Genomic DNA, 21,157 nt, shown 5'->3' with positions numbered 1-21,157 from the left:
ATGCTTTTCACTGCCCTTCAGAATGGATGGCTGAGGTTTGCCATGGGAGGTTTCTCCTGTCACTGGGAGCTGTGAGACCCATGTGCTGAGGCTGTGTGGCTCACAAGCAGCACCTCCATCTTCACGCCTATAATTAGTATGTGCCAATAATTTCTGCCCCCAGCAGCTCCCATGTGGGATGTGGGGGCAGCTGAGGGCTTGCTGGGGTGATGCGGAATGGGTGGCAATTCAGGGCCCCTACTTTGGCTTGTTTATTTCTTTATTCCTCTTGTACTTCTGTTTGCTTTGGTTTTTAAATTTATTTTATTTTACAAAAAGGAAAAGGCTGTGTAAGGGAGAAGACAGCAGTGGGCAGGAGGGAGGTGGGAATGCCTCGGGAAGCAGCTGGGCTGGAGACACCTCTTGCTGATCTGGGATGTGGTCCCTGGTACCCTGCCAGTGCCGGCTGGGAAGCGCAGGCAGCCCCACGTTGGTGGCCAGTCCAGCTGCTGGCAGGACAGGGAGGATGCGTGGCACAGCCCTCTCCATGCGAGCTGCCATGAGTTCGCTCATTTCCTGACAGGCTGAGTAAGCTGGGCTTGTTCAGCCTGGAGAAGAGCAGGCTCCAAGGAGATCCTAGAGCAGCTTCCAGTGCCTAAAAGGACTGATCAGAAAGCTGGAGAGGGACCTTTTACAAGGACATGTAGTGACAGGACAAGGGCGAATGGCTTCAAGCTGAAAGAAGGTAGGTTTAGATTGTGTATTAGAAGTTCTTTACTGTGAGGGCGCTGAGGCGCTGCCCCGAAAACCTGTGGCTGCCCCATCCCTGGCAGTGTTCAAGGCCAGGTTGGATGGGGCTTGGAGCAACCTGGTCTAGTGGAAGGTGTCCCTTTGCCCATGGCAGGGGGGTTGGAACTGGACAATCTTGAAGATCCCTTCCAACACAACCTATTGTAGGATTCCTCCCTCTCACTATGACCAGGCAGGCAAAAGCCACGTTTCTTCCTGCTGCTGCTGTTGCCCTGCCCTGGAGGAGGTTCGGCTCACAATGATGCAGTGCTTGGTGGCCTTGAGGCCCCATCCCGCTTGTCCCTGTCCCTGCTGAGCCCGCGCTTCCTATTGTGCCCAAAAGCTCTGACTCATCATCTCGAGGCCAGGGCCGAGCTGCTGTGCTCCAGTGCAATCCCCAGTGTGTGGCAGCGGCAGGCGCTGGTTCACTGGTGTTTCTCTTCCCCTCCATGGTGGCAGGAATCAGCCACTTCTCCTCCTGCTCTGACTGGTCTCCAAAGCCCAGCCCTCCTCCAGTTCAGCTTGAGGAGAATCCTAGCCCAAGGGCCTTGGTGCAGAGGGGTTATTCACCTCTGGTTGGGACCTGTGCTGCCCCAAGGGGTAAAAGTGCAGTTGTGTCCCTGATGGGGGTGGATATGGCCCCAGGCAGGCTGGCTGCTCGCTGGCTTGCCATATACACCCTTGCCCGCATGCTGGGACCAGTTTTTGTACCCAGGGTGATGCACAGACCCATTCCCCATGCGGGCTCTGTGAACCCGGCCTGAAGCCGTGGATGAAGCTGTCAGTTTTCTGCACGTGGTTTGGCAGCAGCCGCATGTTTTGCTCCCCCTGCACAGGCTGGCAGCGCGGGCCCACCCCAGCCGATGCGTGGTGGCCTCTGAGGGCTGGCATGGCCATGTGGAAGCACATTGTCCATGCGTCCCCGTGGATTCCCAAGCTCCAGCGACCCTTGCTGAGTGTGGATCCAGGAAGATGCCTTAAATAAAAGCGAAACGGAGAAAGAACTGAACACAAGCTGTGGTGAGCATTGCCCAAATGGGAAATCACCACTGCCATGCCTGGTGAGGCATCCTGGAGGGCTTCCGGCTCTACCCCCTGCTGATGCTGGATCATCCACCACTCAGACCCAGGGCAGGGTACGAGCTCATGAGCAAGACTCTATCAGGCAGGGGTAAATCAGGCAGCCAGGCACACAGCAAGGAGGAAGCAGCTCTGAAAAGCCACATTTGGGGAAGCAGCATATCCCTGCGCACCCATGCCCTGGGGCTGCTGCCACCTCCATCCCCTTTCCTGGGCTCCCAAAACCCTCCTTGTGGTGACATCCAATGCAGAGAACATGTTCTCCAGCTACTGCTTCACTGTGCCAAGCATGTTCAGGGGTGCTGAATCCAGCATGGACGGTCTTGGGGCAGTGCATCACTTTTTGGGGTATGCATCATTTTAGGGGGAGCAGCATGGGTTTAGGGGTTGCTTCCTGCCTTCGCTCACAGCCTTTTCCAATGCGCATAAGGGCCTTGAAGCCAAGTGAGATTGGGCAGGCAGGTGCCATGAGCCCCATGGGAGCTGGGAGGTCCCCACAAGTCCCATCCTCATTGCCCACACCATGGCTTCACTCCTGAAGGTTCAGTGCTTCCTGCCTCAGGAGCTTCCCAGGACAGTGGGAAGCCCCATTTCCTTGGCCAGCCCCATTTAAGTGTGCAATTTCCTTTTGATCTGAATGCAAAGAAAGAGTTAAGCAGCTACAGGCCTGTGTGGATTTGGGCCAGATATTTAAAGATCCATGGCTGGGAAAGGAAAGGGGAGGTGTGATACCCTCCAAACACTCCCCGCAAACACCTCGGAGGCTCCCGCTGCCGGCACCGTCCCCCCGCTCCCAGCAGCGGCTGGTGGGGGAGAGGCAGAAAATGCCTTTCTCCTATTTTTAGCTCTTCAACGGTGTCATTAGAATAATCTGGGATTGGAAAATGTTGCTGTGCAAAATTGCCCAGCAAAGCAAAACTCAAAATGTAAACGTCTGGGATGCTGCAAGTAAAGGTATGATGGGGGTGGAGAGAGAACATGCAGTTGTGGTCAGACAAGAGCTGCCTGGGGAGGGCAGGTGGTGATGGGAACAAGCCATGCTGAAGTGACACAGAGCTATTTAATAGACATGTCCTTAATAAAATCCCAGGAGAATAGGGTTTAAATAGAGATGAGTCTCCTCCCAGGGCGGGTTATCCAGGCCAGTGGGACATGCTCAGCCCTGTGGCAGCACTGGGGACACTTTTGCAGGCTTGTCAATGATGCCACCAGGCTCCTTGCCCTTTCCACAACAATCTCCCCTTGCTGCAGCCCTTGCAAATGCCCCTCTGGAGCCTGGCATGCCAGGAACAACATAAATTGGGAAGGGATGAGTATTATATGAAGAGCTGAGCTAAACAGGAGAGCTCAGCAAGGCCTCATCAGCAAATATCCTCCTGCTCAAGTGGGACAAAACTGGTAGAAATTACACCCAGAAACACACTGCTCTGACCCAGAGCTCATGCAGGACCCATGGCCATGCAGGCAGAGCACCTCCACCCCACATGGCTCTCCTGCCCTCGTCCTCCTTTGCCCCTTGGATAACTTGGCAAAGTCCAAAGCTAAACATTAGCTCAAGTCTTGGAGCAGCTGCTGATGGCCGATGTGCCACCCTCAGCTGTCCCCTGGCCGGGTCAAACCTCGTCCCCTTGAACTCAGCCTCCACGTCCATACACTTCTTCACTTGATTTAAGGTACTGCCTGGCACTTCGGCGGCTGCCTGGGGCCAACCACCATTTATGCACATTTTCCCCCAGTATATGTCTCATCGGTGGCACATCCGTGGTGGTCCCCACCAACCCCCTTCCCAGTGCTGTGCTGCCTGTGTGCCCTACAGTTCCCCTTGGACTGCTCCTCCTTTCTGTCCCACGAGCTGAAATACATAATTTCACATCCCTATCTTGCAGCTTCAGCTCATCCATGTCTTTGCCCTGGCAAAGGCTGCAAATACAAACATTTTGGCTGTTTATTTGGCTGCACACAGTTCCTGGTGGGGTTCATTGGGGCCATCTTGCATTTGTGGTATCTCCATCATTTTTTGCAAATCAGATTGTGGAAAAAGCCATCAGCTGGGTCAGAGAGCATCATTCCTGCCCCCAGCCATCCCCCATGCCAGGTCAGAGGAGCACCAGAGCATCTTCCTCTGCAAGCAGACATGTGAAACAGAGCTCAGGGGCTCGTAGCAAACCCTGTGCAAATGGCTCTCGGGTCTCAGAGACTGAGTTGGACTCACGTGGGTATGATGGCTGCTGTACTGCTGCTGTTTGAAGTGGTGTCTTGGAAGCTGGTGCTGTGGCCAAGCCATCTGGGAAAATGGGAGAAAAGAGACGCCCCCTGAGCAGAGTAATGGCCCCTCATGCCAGGGCTGCACCTTGCCCAGACACACCTCCCAGCTATCAGAAGGTAATTCTGGGGAGGAATAAACCCCAGTAAAGAGCAGGGTTGGCTCCTCTCCAGCCCCAGGGTTGCCACCCCACAGTGCCTGTCCCTAGAGGACCCTGCAGAGGGTCCCCACGCGTTGCCAGCTCTGTTTGAACACCCACCAGGCCAGGAGGGCAGAGTGTGATCACTGCACAGTTAATTGGATTTGGCTGCTGCAACAGAAGGGCCGGGTATTAGGGCGCACGGGGGGAATTACCAGGGAGGGTGGGGGTGGGAGCTGCCCTCGGGCTCTTTTGTCCTGGGGGATTATTCGTGGGGGCTGAGGATGGGGTTTGAGGGTGTATTCAGGATGATTGGTGTAATCGCTTGTCACAGTATCATGGGTGGCCCTCAGGGACGGGCGCCAGGGGCCGTGGGGTTTATCCCTGTGGATAAACCTCCTGGCTCTGCTTGGGCTGAGGGCTCAGTGCCAGGGATGAAGGATGCTCCAGGAACCTTTGTATGAAGGAGGCTGCTCTGTCTGCCCACAAGTGATGGGAAGGGGCCATGCCCCCACTATGCACTCTCCAAAGAGATCAGCAGTTCCTGAAACCCACCCGGTAGCTGATAGTGGGCAATGGAGTCGCCCTTTCCTGCTCATGTCCTGAGGTATTTAATAGCAGCCAGACATATCTGACATATCTTTTTGAGCCTGTTTAGCTGATGGTGTTGACCACACCCTCAGGGTCAGATCCTGCTCCTCCTGGGACCCAGGGTCTCTAAAGCAAACGGGGACCCTGGTGCAAGGCAGAGGGGTGAGCAGCTCTTGGAAACGGGCTATGCTTTTTGTTTCCATTTTTTGCTAAGAGCAGCTCGGAAGTTCCCAGGGTGGGGAGGGAGCACCAGAAGTGCCCCATAAGGGGACTGTGGATGCTCAACCCCACACAGGGAGAAGGGCATCACAGCTTGCAGGGAACCTGTCAGGACAACCCGACCTGGGTGAGCACGCAGCACCCTGGACTCAGGCTTTGCCCAATGCGCTGCACACAAACACCTAGTTAGTGTTAAAATAGCCAACCCCTCCCAGTCAAACAGCTGCTGCAGTTTTTGATGTGTAGTGTAGATAAGCCCCCCCAGGCTGTGCCAGAGGATCTGCGGTGGTCACCCATTGTTACCAGTGGCTGTTTCGTTTCCTCTTGAGCGAAGCGGGGGATTTGCTATGTGATGGGCATCAGATGAGATAAACTTGCCTGAGGAAAGCAAATGCCCTGAGCTACGGCATGGGGAACCCAAGGCCCCTGGGGCTGTTCTGGGGTTTGCCATGGAGCAGGGAGACAATAGGCAGCTACCTGTCCCAACACCCAGGGTGCATCCCTCAGCGGGAGCATGGTGACGCCAGCAGCTGGGATTTTGGGCAACGCCAGGCTTGGGGAGGATACCAGCGTTCCTTCGGGTCAGCCAGGAGTGGATAAACCAGCTGGAGCATGGCTGCTCCTACAGAAAACTGTGATTCAGGAGAAGCCGGTGGAGCTGAGAGTGAGTAATGTGGCGGCTGGAAGTCACCAAGTCACCTCTGTGCTCAGAGTCTGACTGGGGCCACCCGGTGTGTCCCCTGAAAGGAAGGATCAGTCAGGCAAATTCAACATGTTGTGGCAGTGACAGGAATCCTAGGAGCAAACCCCAGGGACTCACTGGTCCTGCATGAGCCAGGTCACTCCTTACATCCATGGGGCACTGCCGTCCTCTCCCACCAGAAACATCCTCCTGTATTTATTTTGGGCAACTGGAGAGACAGCACAGCTTGTTCCTGCTGCCACCGTCCCACTGCCCCGGGGTGGCAAAGCTGCTGCTGGAAGGAGAAGCAGCAGCCAGAACGCCATGTGAGAGCCAAATTTGTCTGGGGGGGATCCAGGGAGCTGCTCGGGACAGCCCGAGCCGTGCAGGGCAAGTCTGAGCAGTCCGGGAACAGGTAATTCCTGCCGCACCTCATGGCGGGGTTTGCGGGCGTAGCTGCCGGGGCATGCACACCATGAGAGCAGCGGCGGGACGGGTGAAACCCTGCGGCTCCCCGCCGGCTTCATCCATAAAAACAGGGGACGAGCGGCAGAGGGGCTCAGGGGAGGCGGAGATGCCCCGTGTGCCCACTGCTGGGTTGCTCCGGGTGCTCGGCAGAGCGAACACCGCAGCACAGCACTGCCTGTGGCTGGCACAGCACGGGAGTAGCGGGCAGAGGGGAGATGCAGGTGCCGGCATGCCCGAGGGTGGCCGGGAAGCCTCAAGAAATCTCCTTTTACACCTAGATCCGCAGTTTGCGGCCGAACCCAACGTCAGCCGTGTTCAAGAACATGATTCACCGGGGGCAAACCCGGGCACTCCCATAGGGACCGGGCTGCAGCACATGGCTGTGGTGTCGCATGCCGGCGTGCACCAGTCTGTTTTCAGCCCGACAAATGTCTTTTGGCAATAGGGTTTTGATTGTATCGAAACATGGGAGAGCAGCAGAGTTTTACACGGAGGAAAGTGGCGCTCAGCATCCAGCATGCAGGAGTTAATTGCTTTTCTTTATACTAATTGCAAGGGGAAGTGAAGAATGTCCTTAATTAATTGGAGGGCAAATCATCTGCGCAGAACGGGCTCAATTCACCAACACCTGCACAAAAATGCCAGCTCTCACCCTTGCCATAGCAACGGGGAAACGCAGGGTATTCCACCCATCCAGCCAAAAAACCACTGGGGATGCCCTCCTCAGGGACATTCACCAGTGAGCGGGCCCTCCCTGAGCATTCCTACGGGGAGAATCAAGACTCAAAACAATATTTGCTGGGTTTTAAAAGCCTCCCGGGAAGATCTGGTTGCAAGAGATGGTTGGCTTCACCTTGGACTTTCAGAGCCCTGATGGGGTAATGGGGTCTGATAAGCCCCATCTTCGTTGGAGGCATCTTGTATAAGACCCAACACTGAGCCCTGGGAAGGAAGCTTTTCTGAAGAAAATTTCTCCTGCACAAACCAGCTGGTTTTGGGAAGAAAAGTGCTTGCTGCCAGCCCTGAGAGTCCTCGTGCACTGAGCCCATCTCTGGATGAGCCTTAGCAGAGCACCCTCCTGTTTTGCAGGGATGGGGAGAGCCCTGTGAGCCCATTGGCTTCACAACAGAAAGTGACATTTGGGAGCATAGAGGGGCTTTGGAAAGACCTCAGGGTTCGCCTCCACAGCTGCTCCCAGAGGGGAATTTTGATGTTTTCTCCTCTTCCGCTTCCAAGCCCAAAACATCCCTGCTGGGGCGGCTGGTTACACAGGTCAAAAAAAGCCATGTAAGTATGAAAATCATATTGAAAAGAGCTGAAACTTAATTAGGTCACATCCTTTAAAAGCAGCTTGTGATCTGGCAATGCAAATCACAGCCTGCCTTCATGCACACACCCAGGCTGGTGAAACCCTCGGCGCCATCAGCCGATCCTTGTGTCAAAGCTGGGGTTTGCTCCTGGGTTCAACATCTTTCTGCCCCTGACCAAAGCCTTCCCCGTGTCCCTGGGTATGGGGAGTTTGCAGACCCACATCCCACAGGCACCGCAGGCATGGCTGACCTTCTTGGTTTTGTTTTCACTACACGTTACATGTAAGATACAGTCGAGAGATAAAAGGGAAGATGTGGGGAGGGACATGGGTGGCAGTGCAGGATGGGGCATCCCCACGCCTCTGCAGACTCAGGGTGGGAAATGGGGGCTTGCTGACACCCCGTTAAATCAATGCTCCTTCAGCAACCTCAGCTGAGAAAGCAGAATAACTCTAATTCACAGCGTTGCAGACTGAGGCTGTCTGGAAAATATGATGGAGGTTAATGAGGAAAGCATGCCGCTGTGATTTCCCGCTGAAGCCGGACAGCTGGGATTAAAATCAGGAAAACTTGGTATCCCTCCGGTTTGCTGTGTGTGAAACCCTCTGCGTTGTGTTTTGGGGTGTCAGCCTGGCTGTCCGTGGTGGCCCACCCAGGACTGCAGTGCGGGTGATGCTCCTTGGCACTGGGGCCACAGTCATGGGGTCAGTGCCACCATTCCCACCAGAGCTTTCCCAAGGAGGCAGATGGGCACTGTCAGCCTCCTGAATGTGGGACGTGGGTCAATATTGACCCTTTTGTTAATCTCCACCCACTGGTGTCGCGTGGGCACCATTGACTGAGGAGCGGCGCGATTGCAGGCTCTGATGTTTGCTCTTTGGTTTGCAGCTGAGATTTGACACACACCCCATACACACAAGGGGTCTGGGCCAGGGCTGGTCCATGCATCACAGCATCCTTCTTTTGCGGGAAAACCAGATGTTTTTACACCACAGGCTGTGCAGGAGATTGTACACGATACATGTAAAACCATGGGGAGAGCTGGCAGCTGCCCTCCCTGTAGGACCCCTGAGGGTTTCTCAGGATCCCCCATATTTCTTGTAGTCTCCAGGATCAAATAACTGTCCACTTCCAACTTTTCAGACTCTGGAAAACAAAAGGAAAACCTTCTCCCAACCCCTCCAATGACTTTTCCACCAGATACCTGCGATCCAGCCTCTGGCGACCCCACGTTGGGTGTCTTAGATATTTGCAGACGCACACGTGCTTTCAGGTCTTGGTTTGGGAGGAGAAAGCAGGGCCACAGCTATATCGCTTGGCAACAGATTTCCTTCCAAGAAAAAAAAAACAAACCATCAGCCCAAACCCAAGTGTTTGTTATATATAATTCAGTGGAAAAGCCTTCAGGCAACGCCCTGCAAATGCTGTTGGGGCAGCCTGAGCTGTGAGAGCTTTTCTTGGGGGGATATTTTGGAAAGACAAAGGCTGCTGCTGGGAAGACAGGGCTGCTGAGGTCGGGGGTTGCTTCCAAGGATTCACACTCGTGTAAAGAAAGGGCAGAAGCGCGCAGATCCAGCGCCTGGGTCTACCACAAACCCCGTGAGGCTGCCATGTCTGCCCCCAGAAAAATCACCCAACAGCACCAGAAGCCATCTCAGAGCCCTTTTTCCTTACCGTGCCCTCCCCAGAAGCCATCTAGCAGCATAAAGAGGCTTTAGCTTAAGCAAAAAATGAGGTGCTGTGGCTGGAGTGCAGAAGTTTTGCCACAGATTAAAACACTGGGTCCATACAGGCATCACTGGCCTCGTGTTTGGGAAGTCTGTGCAGGACCAGGTTGGGCTCTGCAGTCCTGGCTCACAGACATCCCCATCTCCTCTGTAGTTTGAGCAAGTGCCAGGTTCTCTGCAGACACCAGCAGTGGTTAAGCATCCCAAGAAGGGGATGCTTTTAGCTGGGCATCCTTCAAACACCAATATATATAAACCTTTGCAATTTAAGCTAGCAGCAGCCATTTGGGTTTGGGGTTTTTTTGTTCTCAAAGCATGCAAAGGCAGAAAGCAGCATTTTGGCGGTTTCCATGTTTGCGTGTTGTTGCCAGCAGGACATTACAGTGGGAGATGTGAACATAAAGAACAGACAGACACCCATGGCAGGGGCAGGTACAGAAGGGGGTCCCCCCCACTGCACCTCTGCTCTGCCGCTGGTTTTCCCAGCCACTCTCCTCTTCATTTGTCACCACAGGGACTGGGTTGGGTCCACACACACATGGAGACCCTCTGACATGCCTTTTGGCACAAGCAGTGCTGGTGCTGCTGCACCGGGCCACAGCGGCTGTCTCCGGCAGTGTGATGTTTTGCCATCAGCAGCGCGGAGCAGGGGGTGGGTGAGCTCACCCCCAGTGTACGGAATTAGATTTAGATCTCATTTAGATCTCCATTTAAAGGTAGTCTGGATCCAGCGCTGTGCTTGACCACGGCCCCACACACGGGACGCAGCCAAGTTGAGTGTGTTAGATGTTGGCTCTGCTACAGCAACATCATCCCGTTCTTTTTTCCAAGCGCTACAAGCTGACAAAGCAGCTGGCGTGGAAAGATGCTCGGGGAGCTTGTGCCACTGCTCTGGATCAGTGGGAAAGAGCTGCTGGTCCCCCTGCTCCTCCACCCCAGCTGGCACTTTCCAGACACATTTTGGTAGGATGAAGAGGACAGCACAGATCACACCAAAGCTGATGGAGAGGTCTTGGACCTGCTGGGGGATGACAACCCCCCAACCCGGCACTTGGACCAGGAGCCCACAAACGAATGTGCCACGTGCAACCCCCTTCTAGCACGGGCAGGGTCTTTGCCAGGACAAGCAATGCCAGCACAGCTGTAGTCTGGATTTCCTTGTGTCTTTGGGAGGCAGCTTCCCATCTAGTATTAATTGCTTTCTTAATTACTATCGTCACCCTCTGCACCCTCCCGCAGTGTCTCGCAGGGAGCGCTGAATGACATGCTTGTTTGCAACACTGGATCACCCCGGGGGTTTTTCTCAGCCCCGTTTATTTATTAGCCAGCATTACCTTCCAAGCCAACCGGAGTTAGCATTTTTGTTCCACTTGGCAAAGATTTTATTGACCGTGGAGAGGCAGAAATCTCTGCTGTGCAGCCGTGATGCAGGCGAGAGGAGGTTGGGATGTCCGAGGAGGAGGAGGACACTGAGGCTGGGACGGAGCAGACCGTCACCTGCCGGATCGATGTCCCACATCCAAAGGGGAAGCAGCAACCTGAGCATCATTTTTTCCTTCATGCTGCTCACGAAAGCCTTGCTGTTGGCACTTAACTTACTCCAGACACACACTGTATATGCACATACATTCCTTGGCCATGCGATCAGACCGGAAAAGATTGCGTTGAGCCCAAGAACTGCCACGGGAAGGAGGCCGGGGAAAAGCTGTGCGTTATCCAACGTGAGAGCGCTGCAGCCTCCAGAAAAGCTGCAGTCAACACTTTTTTTTTTAGGAGACGTGGTGCTAAAAGAGGAACCGCTGAGGGATGCGCGGTTGGAAAGGCCTAGATGGAGGGGGGGGAAGTGCTTTTACTTTGGCAAAACTCTCCTCCCTCTTGCAAATCTCTCTGCAGAAGGACTTTGTGTACCACGAGGGCTCCTCCCAGGATCCTGCTCCAAAACCACTATCAAGATGCCACCAAGACAGCTCCTCCCACAAGCCTGTTCTTTATTAGTCACCTTTCCCGCCTCTGGCTGTCATGACTGAAGTGTCAAGCACTGGCACAGCATCGGTGCCGCCCAGCCAAAGGGTGGCCGTGAGCACCTCACCCAGCCGGGGCTTGCTCCTTCCCAGGGCCAGGTCAGCAGGGCAACGTCTGAACTGTATCACAGGTCTGAATAGGAACTGGATCCGGGCACCGTCCTCGGACTTGTGCCCCACCGTGTGTCGGGGCAGGTGGGGTTTCTGTAGGGTTGCATCCCAAAGAGCAGCCCCGCAGGGAGAGTTCTGCTCTGGCCCCTCAGGCCTTGTACTCCAGCTTCTGCTTTCCCCAAGTCAGCATTGCACAAGCTCGACCACCCCACATGCCCAACGCAGCCCCAGACCCCGAACACCACAGCCTTTAGCGATGCCGGGGTGGCTGAGCAACAGTGTCAGTGCTCCAAGCATTGGGTGCTCAGCATGGATGTAGCGAGCTCTGCACTGTGCTCTGAGCATTGTGAGAGCAGGATCAAACACTTGGGACAGGCGTTGGTGGGACCAGGAGCTGTGACAGGAGTGGGGCTGATCCCCTCCCTGAGCAGTGCAGGGCTTTTGTGCTAAACCAGCTTCCCCTCGGAGTGGTGCTGCGCTGGGGCGTTAAGTGCATCAGTCACTCGCCGGTGCTGCACCAGCATTTGCATAATTTCAATGATGTTTCCAAAATGAAGAACAAGCTCTGACAACAACTACTCTGCAGTACCTTGAAATATCAGAGAAGATGGAAATTGTCCCCAGCCTGATGGCCCTGCAAGTGCCTTCCACTGGCATAAACTCAAAGGGTGTCATTGAGCATGGGAAAGGATGCAGCAATCCAGGTTTTGCCATTGAAACCAGTGGAAATAATCATATTTGAGGAAGAGAGCCTCCCTTCAGGGACTGCTCTGCCTCTCTGCCTGGTGCTGTCCCATCCCCACCACCCTCCATGCAGCCCTCATTCTGACCCCCATCCCCCGTCTCCCCCAGGAGCATCCCAGCCACTACAGCTTCTGCTTTTTACCATTTTCTCCTACACCTGTAGACAAAAGAAAACCAGGGCTGATGGAACCCACTGTGCCTCCCTCCTACTTCCCTGTATCTGCCATTGGTGTGTTGAGACATCACTGCCTATGAGAAGGGTCCAACAGGATATTTATTCTTCATTAGTCACTTCACCCTCCCTATCTCTCATCTGCAAGCGCCCTGGCTTGAACTGCAGGTTTGGAAGCAGGCTGGTTCATACCCACACACTGCAGTGTGGCTGTCCTGGAGCCTTCTTCGGTGCTGCGGCACGTATTTTTGACAACCTGGGGATGCTGTGGAGTTGGCAGACGTTAAACACATCCTCAGATCCAATGCCTTAAGTAGCACCTTCTTTTTCAAGGCAGTCACTGGGAGTGGGTTACTGCTCAGGAGTAAGCCTGCTTGCCAAAGCCTCCTCGCCAGAGTACAGGAACCGGCAGCAAAACGTTCTGGGTCTCGGTGTTCATTAGCAATCCAAGACAGGAGGAAGCTGCGAGCTTCGGAGCAGAGACATCAATTCATAAAACCCTCAAGTGCTGGGAAGCTCCAGTTTTTCCAAAGGACCAAAAGCAGCTCAGCCGCTGAATAATGCATCAGGCTGCCGAGAAGTTGGCAAACACCAGGTGGAACGGGTTAATCCACAGATCCCGCTCAGATGCCAGCATTCCTCCAGCGTCAATGTGATTAACCAGTTTCACTACTTGGAGCGCTTCCGGGAGGACCAGGAGCAGGAGCTGCTAGAGAGCCTGGAAGAAGGGAAGGAGAAGCTGTGGAGCCCCTTCTCCCCCAGCGCACAGTCACAGCACAGTGGGGCTGGTGTGACACTGGCATGGTAGGGAGACAACCATAAGCAACAGCAAGCATAGTGCTGAGCAAGGGACTTCAGGCTATGACCTGGAGGCCCTGGCTAAGGGAAACCCATGGGCAACTTCAAAAAAGGTAGAAAAGCTTCAGCTGACCCTCATGGGAAGATGCAGCCCCCTTCATAAATCATTAATAAGGTCCATGATGGAAACAAAAGCTGGGAAGCTTTGGTACAGTGTTTAGGAGTGTAACTTTGTATCAAGGAGAAGATGCAGAAGATTATGTCTTCATTAGGTATCGGACAAACTGGTAAGGCAGGAGCTGAGATCCTGGAATTTCAGCTGCAAGGCTGCAGACAACATTACTTAAGGGAGAACGTATCACTGCCCTGGTCTGAAATATTCCCATCCCGCCCTTAAGAGGGCCAGAAAACTGCAGCAAAGGTGGCCAGAAGCAGGCGCGAGGCAGAAAGGTGCCTTTGCAGCAGCAGGAAGCTGGCAGGAGCAGCCCAGGAGCATCACCAGCACCCAGACCGCAGCATCCCAGCCCAGCTGATGGTGACCCTGGCTCACACACACCACATACTCAGGGTGTGTGGAGGCAAGGGCTGGAGGACTTTGAATTCATTAACTAGTCCAAGGTTGTAAGATGAGCCGGAGCGAGATTCAGGGACAGCTCGTTGGCAGCAATTCAATGCCTTCTACAATGCAGAGCCGGATGCCAGCTACTTTCACATTGGCCCTTGCTGAGCTTGGCTCAGCTTCCAGCAAGCAGGTGCTGGGGAAGCTTGTCCCAAACCTTTGTATCAGGCAGCAAGAAGAAATCAAGCACACCAGCAGCATCTGTCCTGCTGCTGCTCCTCACCTTCCCCTTGAAGTGCTTTTGTTCTTGGCACTGATGTGAAAACCAGTCCAGTGCTGGTCATTGCAGCCGAAACAACCCTTGCCATCAAAAATATGAGTATCTATGTGATATATAGGATGCAATGTGAACATTTAAATACGATGCAATTTAACACTTAAACAGACAAACTGATTTTGGAGGGAAAGGTAGAGCCAAATTAGTTCTTTGCTTGCAAAAAGTTCCTGCTCTACAGCGAAGGGCAGGCGCTGGGTTTGGTTACAGTTAGGGCAGCAGATTGAAAGCCACAAGTATGTGATAGGAAAAGCTTCCTGGAGAGCTGGGTCAGTTCCAGACTAATCTAGCCCCTGTGGGGAAAGGGCATTCTGGCAGATGTTAAGCTAATGGGATAACTGTATGAGCACCCCTCAGTTTGCTGATGGGTGGCAGCTGAAAGTTAAAAGCCACGGGGTTAGTGCCTGCTCCACAACAGCCTCCTGTTTTCAAAAGGAATGTATATAGAAAAAAATATATGTAGAAAGCTTCTCGAGGCAAAAGCAGCAACTATTAAGAGCACAAGGACTACACAATCCCATGTTCCGTGCGCTCAAAGTACAAAGTCTCCTTCCAAGAAAGTACGCCAAGCAAATGTGACTTCCGAATTCGAAGCTATGAGCAATCAGCACCAGGCACTGGCACCACTGTTGGTTCCACCTTGCAGCCTTATCCCAGCACTGCAAACCCGTGTAACTCCCGCCCTTCATGTAACATGTTTGTTCTTCGAATACCAGATTCAAATGTATGCCAGGGGTATTCCGAGGCTGGTGCTGGGTCTGACACATCCCTCCACTCCTCTGTCCCCAGGAGTGATGATCCAGGCAGGTGCTGGAGGCCGGCTGCCTGTGCCTCTCCCCATGATGTACCTTCTGATGGACCCTCACAGGCTCAGGGACAGGCACCGCTGCAGCTCAGGCACACAAAGAGCAGTAAAGTCTTCTCAAGCAGTCCTAGTTAAGGCTGGGAAAACACTTCCCTCGCTGCCGAGGTCTGCCAGCAGCCCACCCGCCTGCCCTACTCTCCTGGAACCACAGAGGCTACAGGCTGGTGTAGGAAAGCCAAATGTAGCATAAGCTGTCTGGAGGTCTTTCACTTTTCCCCTCCCAAAATGTGAAATAAGAGTGCACTCCCATAAAACAGTCAAACAACTTGGCACACAGTGCAGGGGTTTGGTGCAGCTTTCCACAAGTTTTCTTCTCCTGCAATGACAAGACAAAAAAACTCCCCTTCTGCTCCATTGGAAAGAAACTTCAGGATGAAGTGGGTGCCTGGCCCCAGCAGCATCATCCCCATTGTATTTCACACAAGGTATTAATTCTAGGCACAGACACCAAAATAACTTAAAGAGTTCAGCCCATTATCTATACCTCGGCTTCATCCTCTTTTCAACCACCAAGTGAGTTTGCACCAAGTCTGGAAGGCAGCTGGGGGACAAGGGGTATCTACACTGAGCCATGAGTTGCTGGTTGAACCCCCTTAACTGAATACTCCTAAGGAAAGCAAAGTGTTTCAAGTGTTACCCATCTCCAAGCGCTATCAATCTCCATCTCTCACAAACCAGATACCCATTAAATCCTGCTTAAGTACTTTTTCTAACTAATGCTGTCCTAGAAGCTGCAACTAAAGCAGCCAGTAACAGAGGAGAGAGGTGCATCCTCTGGAAGGAAAAACATTTCTCTTGAGGTGAAGAGCCTGTTAAACCCCTGTGAGAATCAGGCTGGAGAACTCAGCAGATGACTCACATCTTACTTTTTTTTCCCCCCTTTCTTTTGTTTAAGGAGGCCAGAGATACCTGTTCTTAAGCAAGAGAAAAGCGACTTCCTGGACAAGACACCACATACCCAGTTTACTGCCTATAAAAAGCCGCCTTTCACACAAGCTCCCGGCAGGCGCTTGTCAGGGACGCACCCCTCGCTGCTGTCGAGCACCACAGGGCTCTGACTCACCCGCTTCACCCCTTCAGAACTGACAGTAGGGCTAAAATTACTCTGTAGTGCTCCAGAGTTTGAAAGTGAGATTGACTGTGGTGCTCAAGTCATCCACCTCGGCCCTAAGTCCTGAGCGTGTCTGCTCAGACATAACTCTTTAACCCGAGCAACTCTGGTGCCAGTGTCGTGCTCAGGAAGAGGAAGAGAGTTAGTAAGTGGAGATGACACTAACTCACCAACAGCCCCTGAAAGCTGACGCTTCCCCACAAGGCGAGGGGAAAGCTTTATTTTCCAGAAAGCACCAAAGCCAAGGTGATTCCAGATCCACACACTGAGCCCTTCAGGCTGACAGGTATTAGGAACAAATCCAAGATAAAAAGCACAACCATGCGTTAGCAGGAAGTCCGAGTCATGGTGCCCACACCAAGGCTGCTTCCACACTCCAGAGTAAGATCTCCACCCTCGGCAGTCACTTCTCCTGTTTGCAGTTCCCAGCAACATGGGAAACAACACTCCAGGGTCCATCAGAGCAGCGACCAGATACCGCAGATCTTGTGGCCAGCTGCTTTGACGATGCAATTCATTATATTCTTTTAAACCAAGAACCATTCCTTTGGGAGGGCTATGTATTAGCAGGGTTAATTTCCAATTAGAGATGGCAGGCGCATTTTTTCCAAGCCCTGTCTATGAGGACCAGGGCCCTGTGGCTGGGGGAGGAAAGCCCTGCTGCAGCATGAGTCACGGTGCGATTCAGGAAGGGTGCTCTCCGGAGTCACGCTAACTGCTGCTGTAACAAAGGTCCGATTTAAACCGGTAAGTGCTGACACTCTGAAAAATGACTAACTACTACAATGAAAGAGACATGAGTTTACTCTTCTGGAGCTTCGTCTCCAAACTCCAAGTAGTTTAATTAAGTCAGAGTAAGTTCATTTACACAGCCACACCCTTAACTGACATTCAGGTAGACGGAGCCCAGCCTCCATACCCTGCAGAAAAGGCTTTGCAGAGGATCATAGCTGCGGTGGACATCTCCCCCCCGCCCTGCACCCAGGTACTCCCACCTGGCTGAAAAACATTTCCTGGCAATTCCCGAAAGCTTTGCCAACAAGGAGACAGTTCCAAGTGGGAGTTCCCTCAAACCCTGTGCCATGCCCTCTGACAGCAAAGCCCCTGCCTGACAGCACAGCTTTGCGCTGGGGTCAGTGAGTACTTCCTGGTGCTCCACTGCCCTTCCTCAGGCCTGCAGACTGGCAGCTGTTGCAGGAACCGTGGCCTGCTGCATGCACCCAGCCTGCTGCTCAGGTCCTGCCCCCCACAACGCATTCCCCACTGCACCTGCCAAAGTCCTTTTATCCACTCACTTCTGTCCTATTCAAGCACCAAAGACATCCCAACTCCACATCTGTCACTCCACAAGCACCCCTATTCACTCATCAACCATTGCTGCATTTTCTGCACTGGCCTAACATCTTCCCTTTCTGACCGAGTCATTTCTCCCATGAAACACAGCACCGTCCCACTCATGAACCGTCCCTCTGTGCCCTCACAGAGCTGCCACCTGCCCAAGTTACACAGGGCCAATGCCCGGGCAGTATAAATCCAATGCTAAAGTTTGTTAAAGATTGTTAACTGCAAGTGGGAGTATTAAAGTATCATCCTTTCCACTTATAAAAATAGTCACTACTCTAAGTCTCAAAGGAATTACAGACAGGCTTTCAAAACTGAGATACAGAACAGAGACCTCTTTATGCCGGCAGAACACTATGCCAGCACCATATTGCCCCTTTCTGTTTCTCTCATAATTAAGTGTAAGTAACATACCAGGAGAGCTCCGCTGTATAATTGCTTTATTTTCTGCTTATTAGTTCTTTACCAACACTACAGCCATATTGAGAACACAAAATTCCTGTTTACTTTAGTCAGGGAGATCACAGTCTACAGACTCATTCACTTATCAGACATGATTAACGCCATTCAAAACTTACTCCATAAATTCACATGAACACAAATTGATTGATGCACTTTAAACTCCAGATCAGTTTTTAAATCACAGGATTTCTTACAGATTGCCACTTCATCCTATAGGCTATGTTCACTGCCCGAGAGCCACTAGCTCATGGTGAGGTTCAGCTACAACCTATAAAGGACATGTTGAAGGTGAAACCTTTATACTTTGTTCAGTAGCAACGGCCATTTATTTTTGACGTTTCTGCCACACAGTTCAGTAACTTGTTCTCCCCCCTCAACGCCCCCAAAAAGAGACATTTAAAAAAAAGAAAAATCAGAAGCATAATCAGTTTCCTTTCACCTACAAAAACAGAATAACAAAGTTACTAAGGAAATACAAAATTGTGAATTCAACTTAATGCAAAGTCTAGCAAAGAAGTCTGCCCCAGCACTTGAAAATGTAGTAAATCAACTCAGATGAAGAATGAAGTTATTGAAGTTTCCATGTTGACTGAGAATAGATTTAAGAAAGTTCAAGAACCATTAATAGAGCTTCAAGTTTTCCAGTTTAGGCATTTACTTTGTGCTTGGCTATTTTATTTATGCTCCAGAAGAAAACAGTAACCATATTCTTGTATTTTTAGTCTTTATACCACCACACTATTTGTTAAGTTACATCAACAGGAAAAAAAGAAAAAAAAAAAAAAGGAAAAAAAAAGGCAGCTAGAAAATAGAGCAATGATATTCCAATGGCAAAAAGCCTTGAGTGGAAAAAATCCCTCACCTCCTCTTCTTCAGAGCTGATACTGAAGAGTTATTCCACACCAAATCTTTAGCAGACTCTAACTCACAAAGGCTTACAGTCAATCAGTGCTCTATCTTCCAGTGTCAAGAACCCATTCAGTTCCATTTGCAACCCACATCAAGGTAAGTGTTTTGGAACCATATTCTAAAGGAACTTCTAAGTGGTCCAAAGCATTCCATTTCAGAAGTGAATTCAGTATTTTTATCTTCCCATACATCTTTGGTAAGAGCTCCATATACAATGTACTTAGCATGCAGAGTCAACACTGCAGAATTGTAGTGTAATGCCCCCAATTTCATGTAAAACTCAGATCCTTGGAGAAAAAAAAAAAAGAAAAAAAAAGCCATTTTCTTCTGGTTTTGTAGCATACATTCCTAGAATTCCCCAATCGAGTTTAACTCCTTGAGGAAATATGAAGTTAATCCTTAAGGCTGAATAAGAACCAGCTGCTTTAACATTTTTTGCACCCAGCATTAATACTTGATTGAGTTCTTACACTAATACTTGTTCTGGGTGGGGTTTTTTTGCCAGTCACATCTGCAAACTGTGATATGGCAAATGAGCTGCTTGCCCTTTAAGAACTAATTATGGAAGTTTACATTCATAGTCATATACTCTCTCTCTCCCCTCCCAGCTCTCATTAGTAGCTAGTCAATGGGCTTCAGACATCCAACATAGTTCCCTTCCTACAGGACTACAGCAACAACTGAGACAGATGGCAAAGACTGCAAATACTTGCATGAGTTCAGTCGAGTCTTGGAAAACTAAACCAGTAACAATTCCCTCAAAATGGTTATTATTCAGATGTCAGAATTACTGAGCTCAATTAAAGCTTAGCACGGAACTTGCCCCTTCGCAAGTCTACAAAATGGAAACAAAAAAAAAAATCCCAAACCAAAACTTCTCTCCACTACATGCATGTCAGAAAGAATGAGAAATCCTTTTAATATTTAGATGTCTTCAGCTGCCTTGAGATGAAAGCCATTTGTCTCGATCACAAGACAGGCAAGTCATCACTAGATTTTTACCTAAACATCTGCAATTTAGAGTAAAACTTGCTGCAATGCTTACATGTTATTGCTGCATTTTATGGAAGGAACCTCTCTTGCATTGAATTGGAGACTGACATGAGTAGTAAAAACTGCAGCTAAACATTAAGTTTGCAATGCAAGACAAAAACTGAACAGTAACTACCCTGGAACTATTACATCATTCATGTCTTATTTGCTATATGATTGCTATGTAGTATGGGGAACTTATTTGCATCCTTTCTCATGCATGATGTATGGTTCAGAACTTCACAGCTGACATTTCAAAGCAGTTCTTACATTACCTAGCAAACATTACGCTTGATATGCACTTTGAACATGTTACAATGGTATTCTCACTATCTGCCACTGAGGCAAGGATTCGTTTCATTAGTAGTCTGAGATATGAAGACAGACCGAGAGCCACTATCTAGTTACAGGTTAACAGAACTTTTTTAAAAAAAGTCCTTAATATAAAAAGACAGACTGCAGTTTGATTTTAAGCAATAATTTTCAGTTTACTAGATGACGTAGACCTATCAACATATTCTGCATGAATGCAAAAAAGTAGCAATCTACAGCAAGTGAAAGAAGAAAAAAAATATATAATCAAAAAAGTAGAACCAGAAAGCATACACTGAAAATGGTACCCCTCCCCCAACCATCCCCAAAATAACCAAACCATCTTAAGGGCTATCAAGAGGAAAAAACAAAAAAAAAAGGTTACTTAGCAAGTCTACAATGTGTCTTTCCCCTGTTTGCTGGAAGTCTGCCATAGCATCTAGTGCTTGTGTTCGTGTCACATTTGGAGATTAGAGCATCCTAACGCCAAGCAAGAAGAGTTAAAACAGGAATCCAGTCAAGTGTGCAGAAGGAAAGGGTGGTAACTGGAGAAAGTTGATCATAATCCTATGGATGCTTTTGTTTTACTTTTCAGTAGAGAATCATTCTTCTGGAAAGCCATGTGGGGTTTTTTTTTTTTTTTTCTTTAATTCTTTGTAGACTAAATAGTTATTCTCTCATTAGGATTTATAATTGGATGTTAACCATGTCAGCCCTTCATAAAGTCCATCCCCTGTAGTAGCACAGGAGGGCTGCACATACCAATTCCTATCCCTGATTCGGGTCAGGCCCAGTTTCTCCTGGATTTCATGGGGTTTCATGGCATCAGGCAGGTCCTGCTTGTTGGCGAAGATGAGGATGATGGCGTCCCGCATCTCCCTGTCGTTGATAATGCGGTGGAGCTCCTGGCGGGCCTCGTCGATGCGGTCACGATCGGCGCAGTCCACCACAAAGATCAACCCTTGCGTGCCCGTGTAGTAGTGCCTCCAGAGGGGACGGATCTTGTCCTGGCCTCCGACATCCCACACATTGAACTTGACGTTTTTGTAAGTAACCGTCTCCACGTTGAAGCCTACGGTGGGGATGGTGGTGACAGATTGGCCCAGTTTCAGTTTGTACAGGATGGTAGTTTTCCCAGC

General features: G+C 50.9%; 2 protein-coding genes across 2 annotated transcripts in view; one reads left to right on the top strand and one right to left on the bottom strand.

Annotated features, from left to right (window-relative positions):
- The window catches only part of VCPKMT (valosin containing protein lysine (K) methyltransferase), a gene marked incomplete at its 5' end in the record, with an annotated part of 20,918 nt that extends 7,815 nt beyond the window's left edge, over nt 1-13,103 (top strand). Inside the window, one exon of the mRNA XM_010013835.1 lies at nt 12,930-13,103. Coding sequence (XP_010012137.1) covers nt 12,930-13,103 — 174 coding nt within the window. The remainder of the gene's footprint in view (nt 1-12,929) is intronic.
- Nucleotides 13,104-20,168: 7,065 nt separating this feature from the next.
- Nucleotides 20,169-21,151, bottom strand: ARF6 (ADP-ribosylation factor 6; the record flags this gene model as incomplete). Its single annotated transcript, XM_010013834.1, has 1 exon — nt 20,169-21,151. A coding segment is annotated over one exon (453 nt), but the record flags the coding sequence as incomplete, so codon positions are not given.
- Nucleotides 21,152-21,157: the final 6 nt, after the last annotated feature.

Source organism: Nestor notabilis, unplaced genomic scaffold (genome assembly GCF_000696875.1).
Source record: "Nestor notabilis isolate BGI_N333 unplaced genomic scaffold, ASM69687v1 scaffold13274, whole genome shotgun sequence".
NCBI classification, from domain to species: domain Eukaryota; kingdom Metazoa; phylum Chordata; class Aves; order Psittaciformes; family Psittacidae; genus Nestor; species Nestor notabilis.
This window is presented reverse-complemented; position numbering and strand designations above follow the sequence as displayed.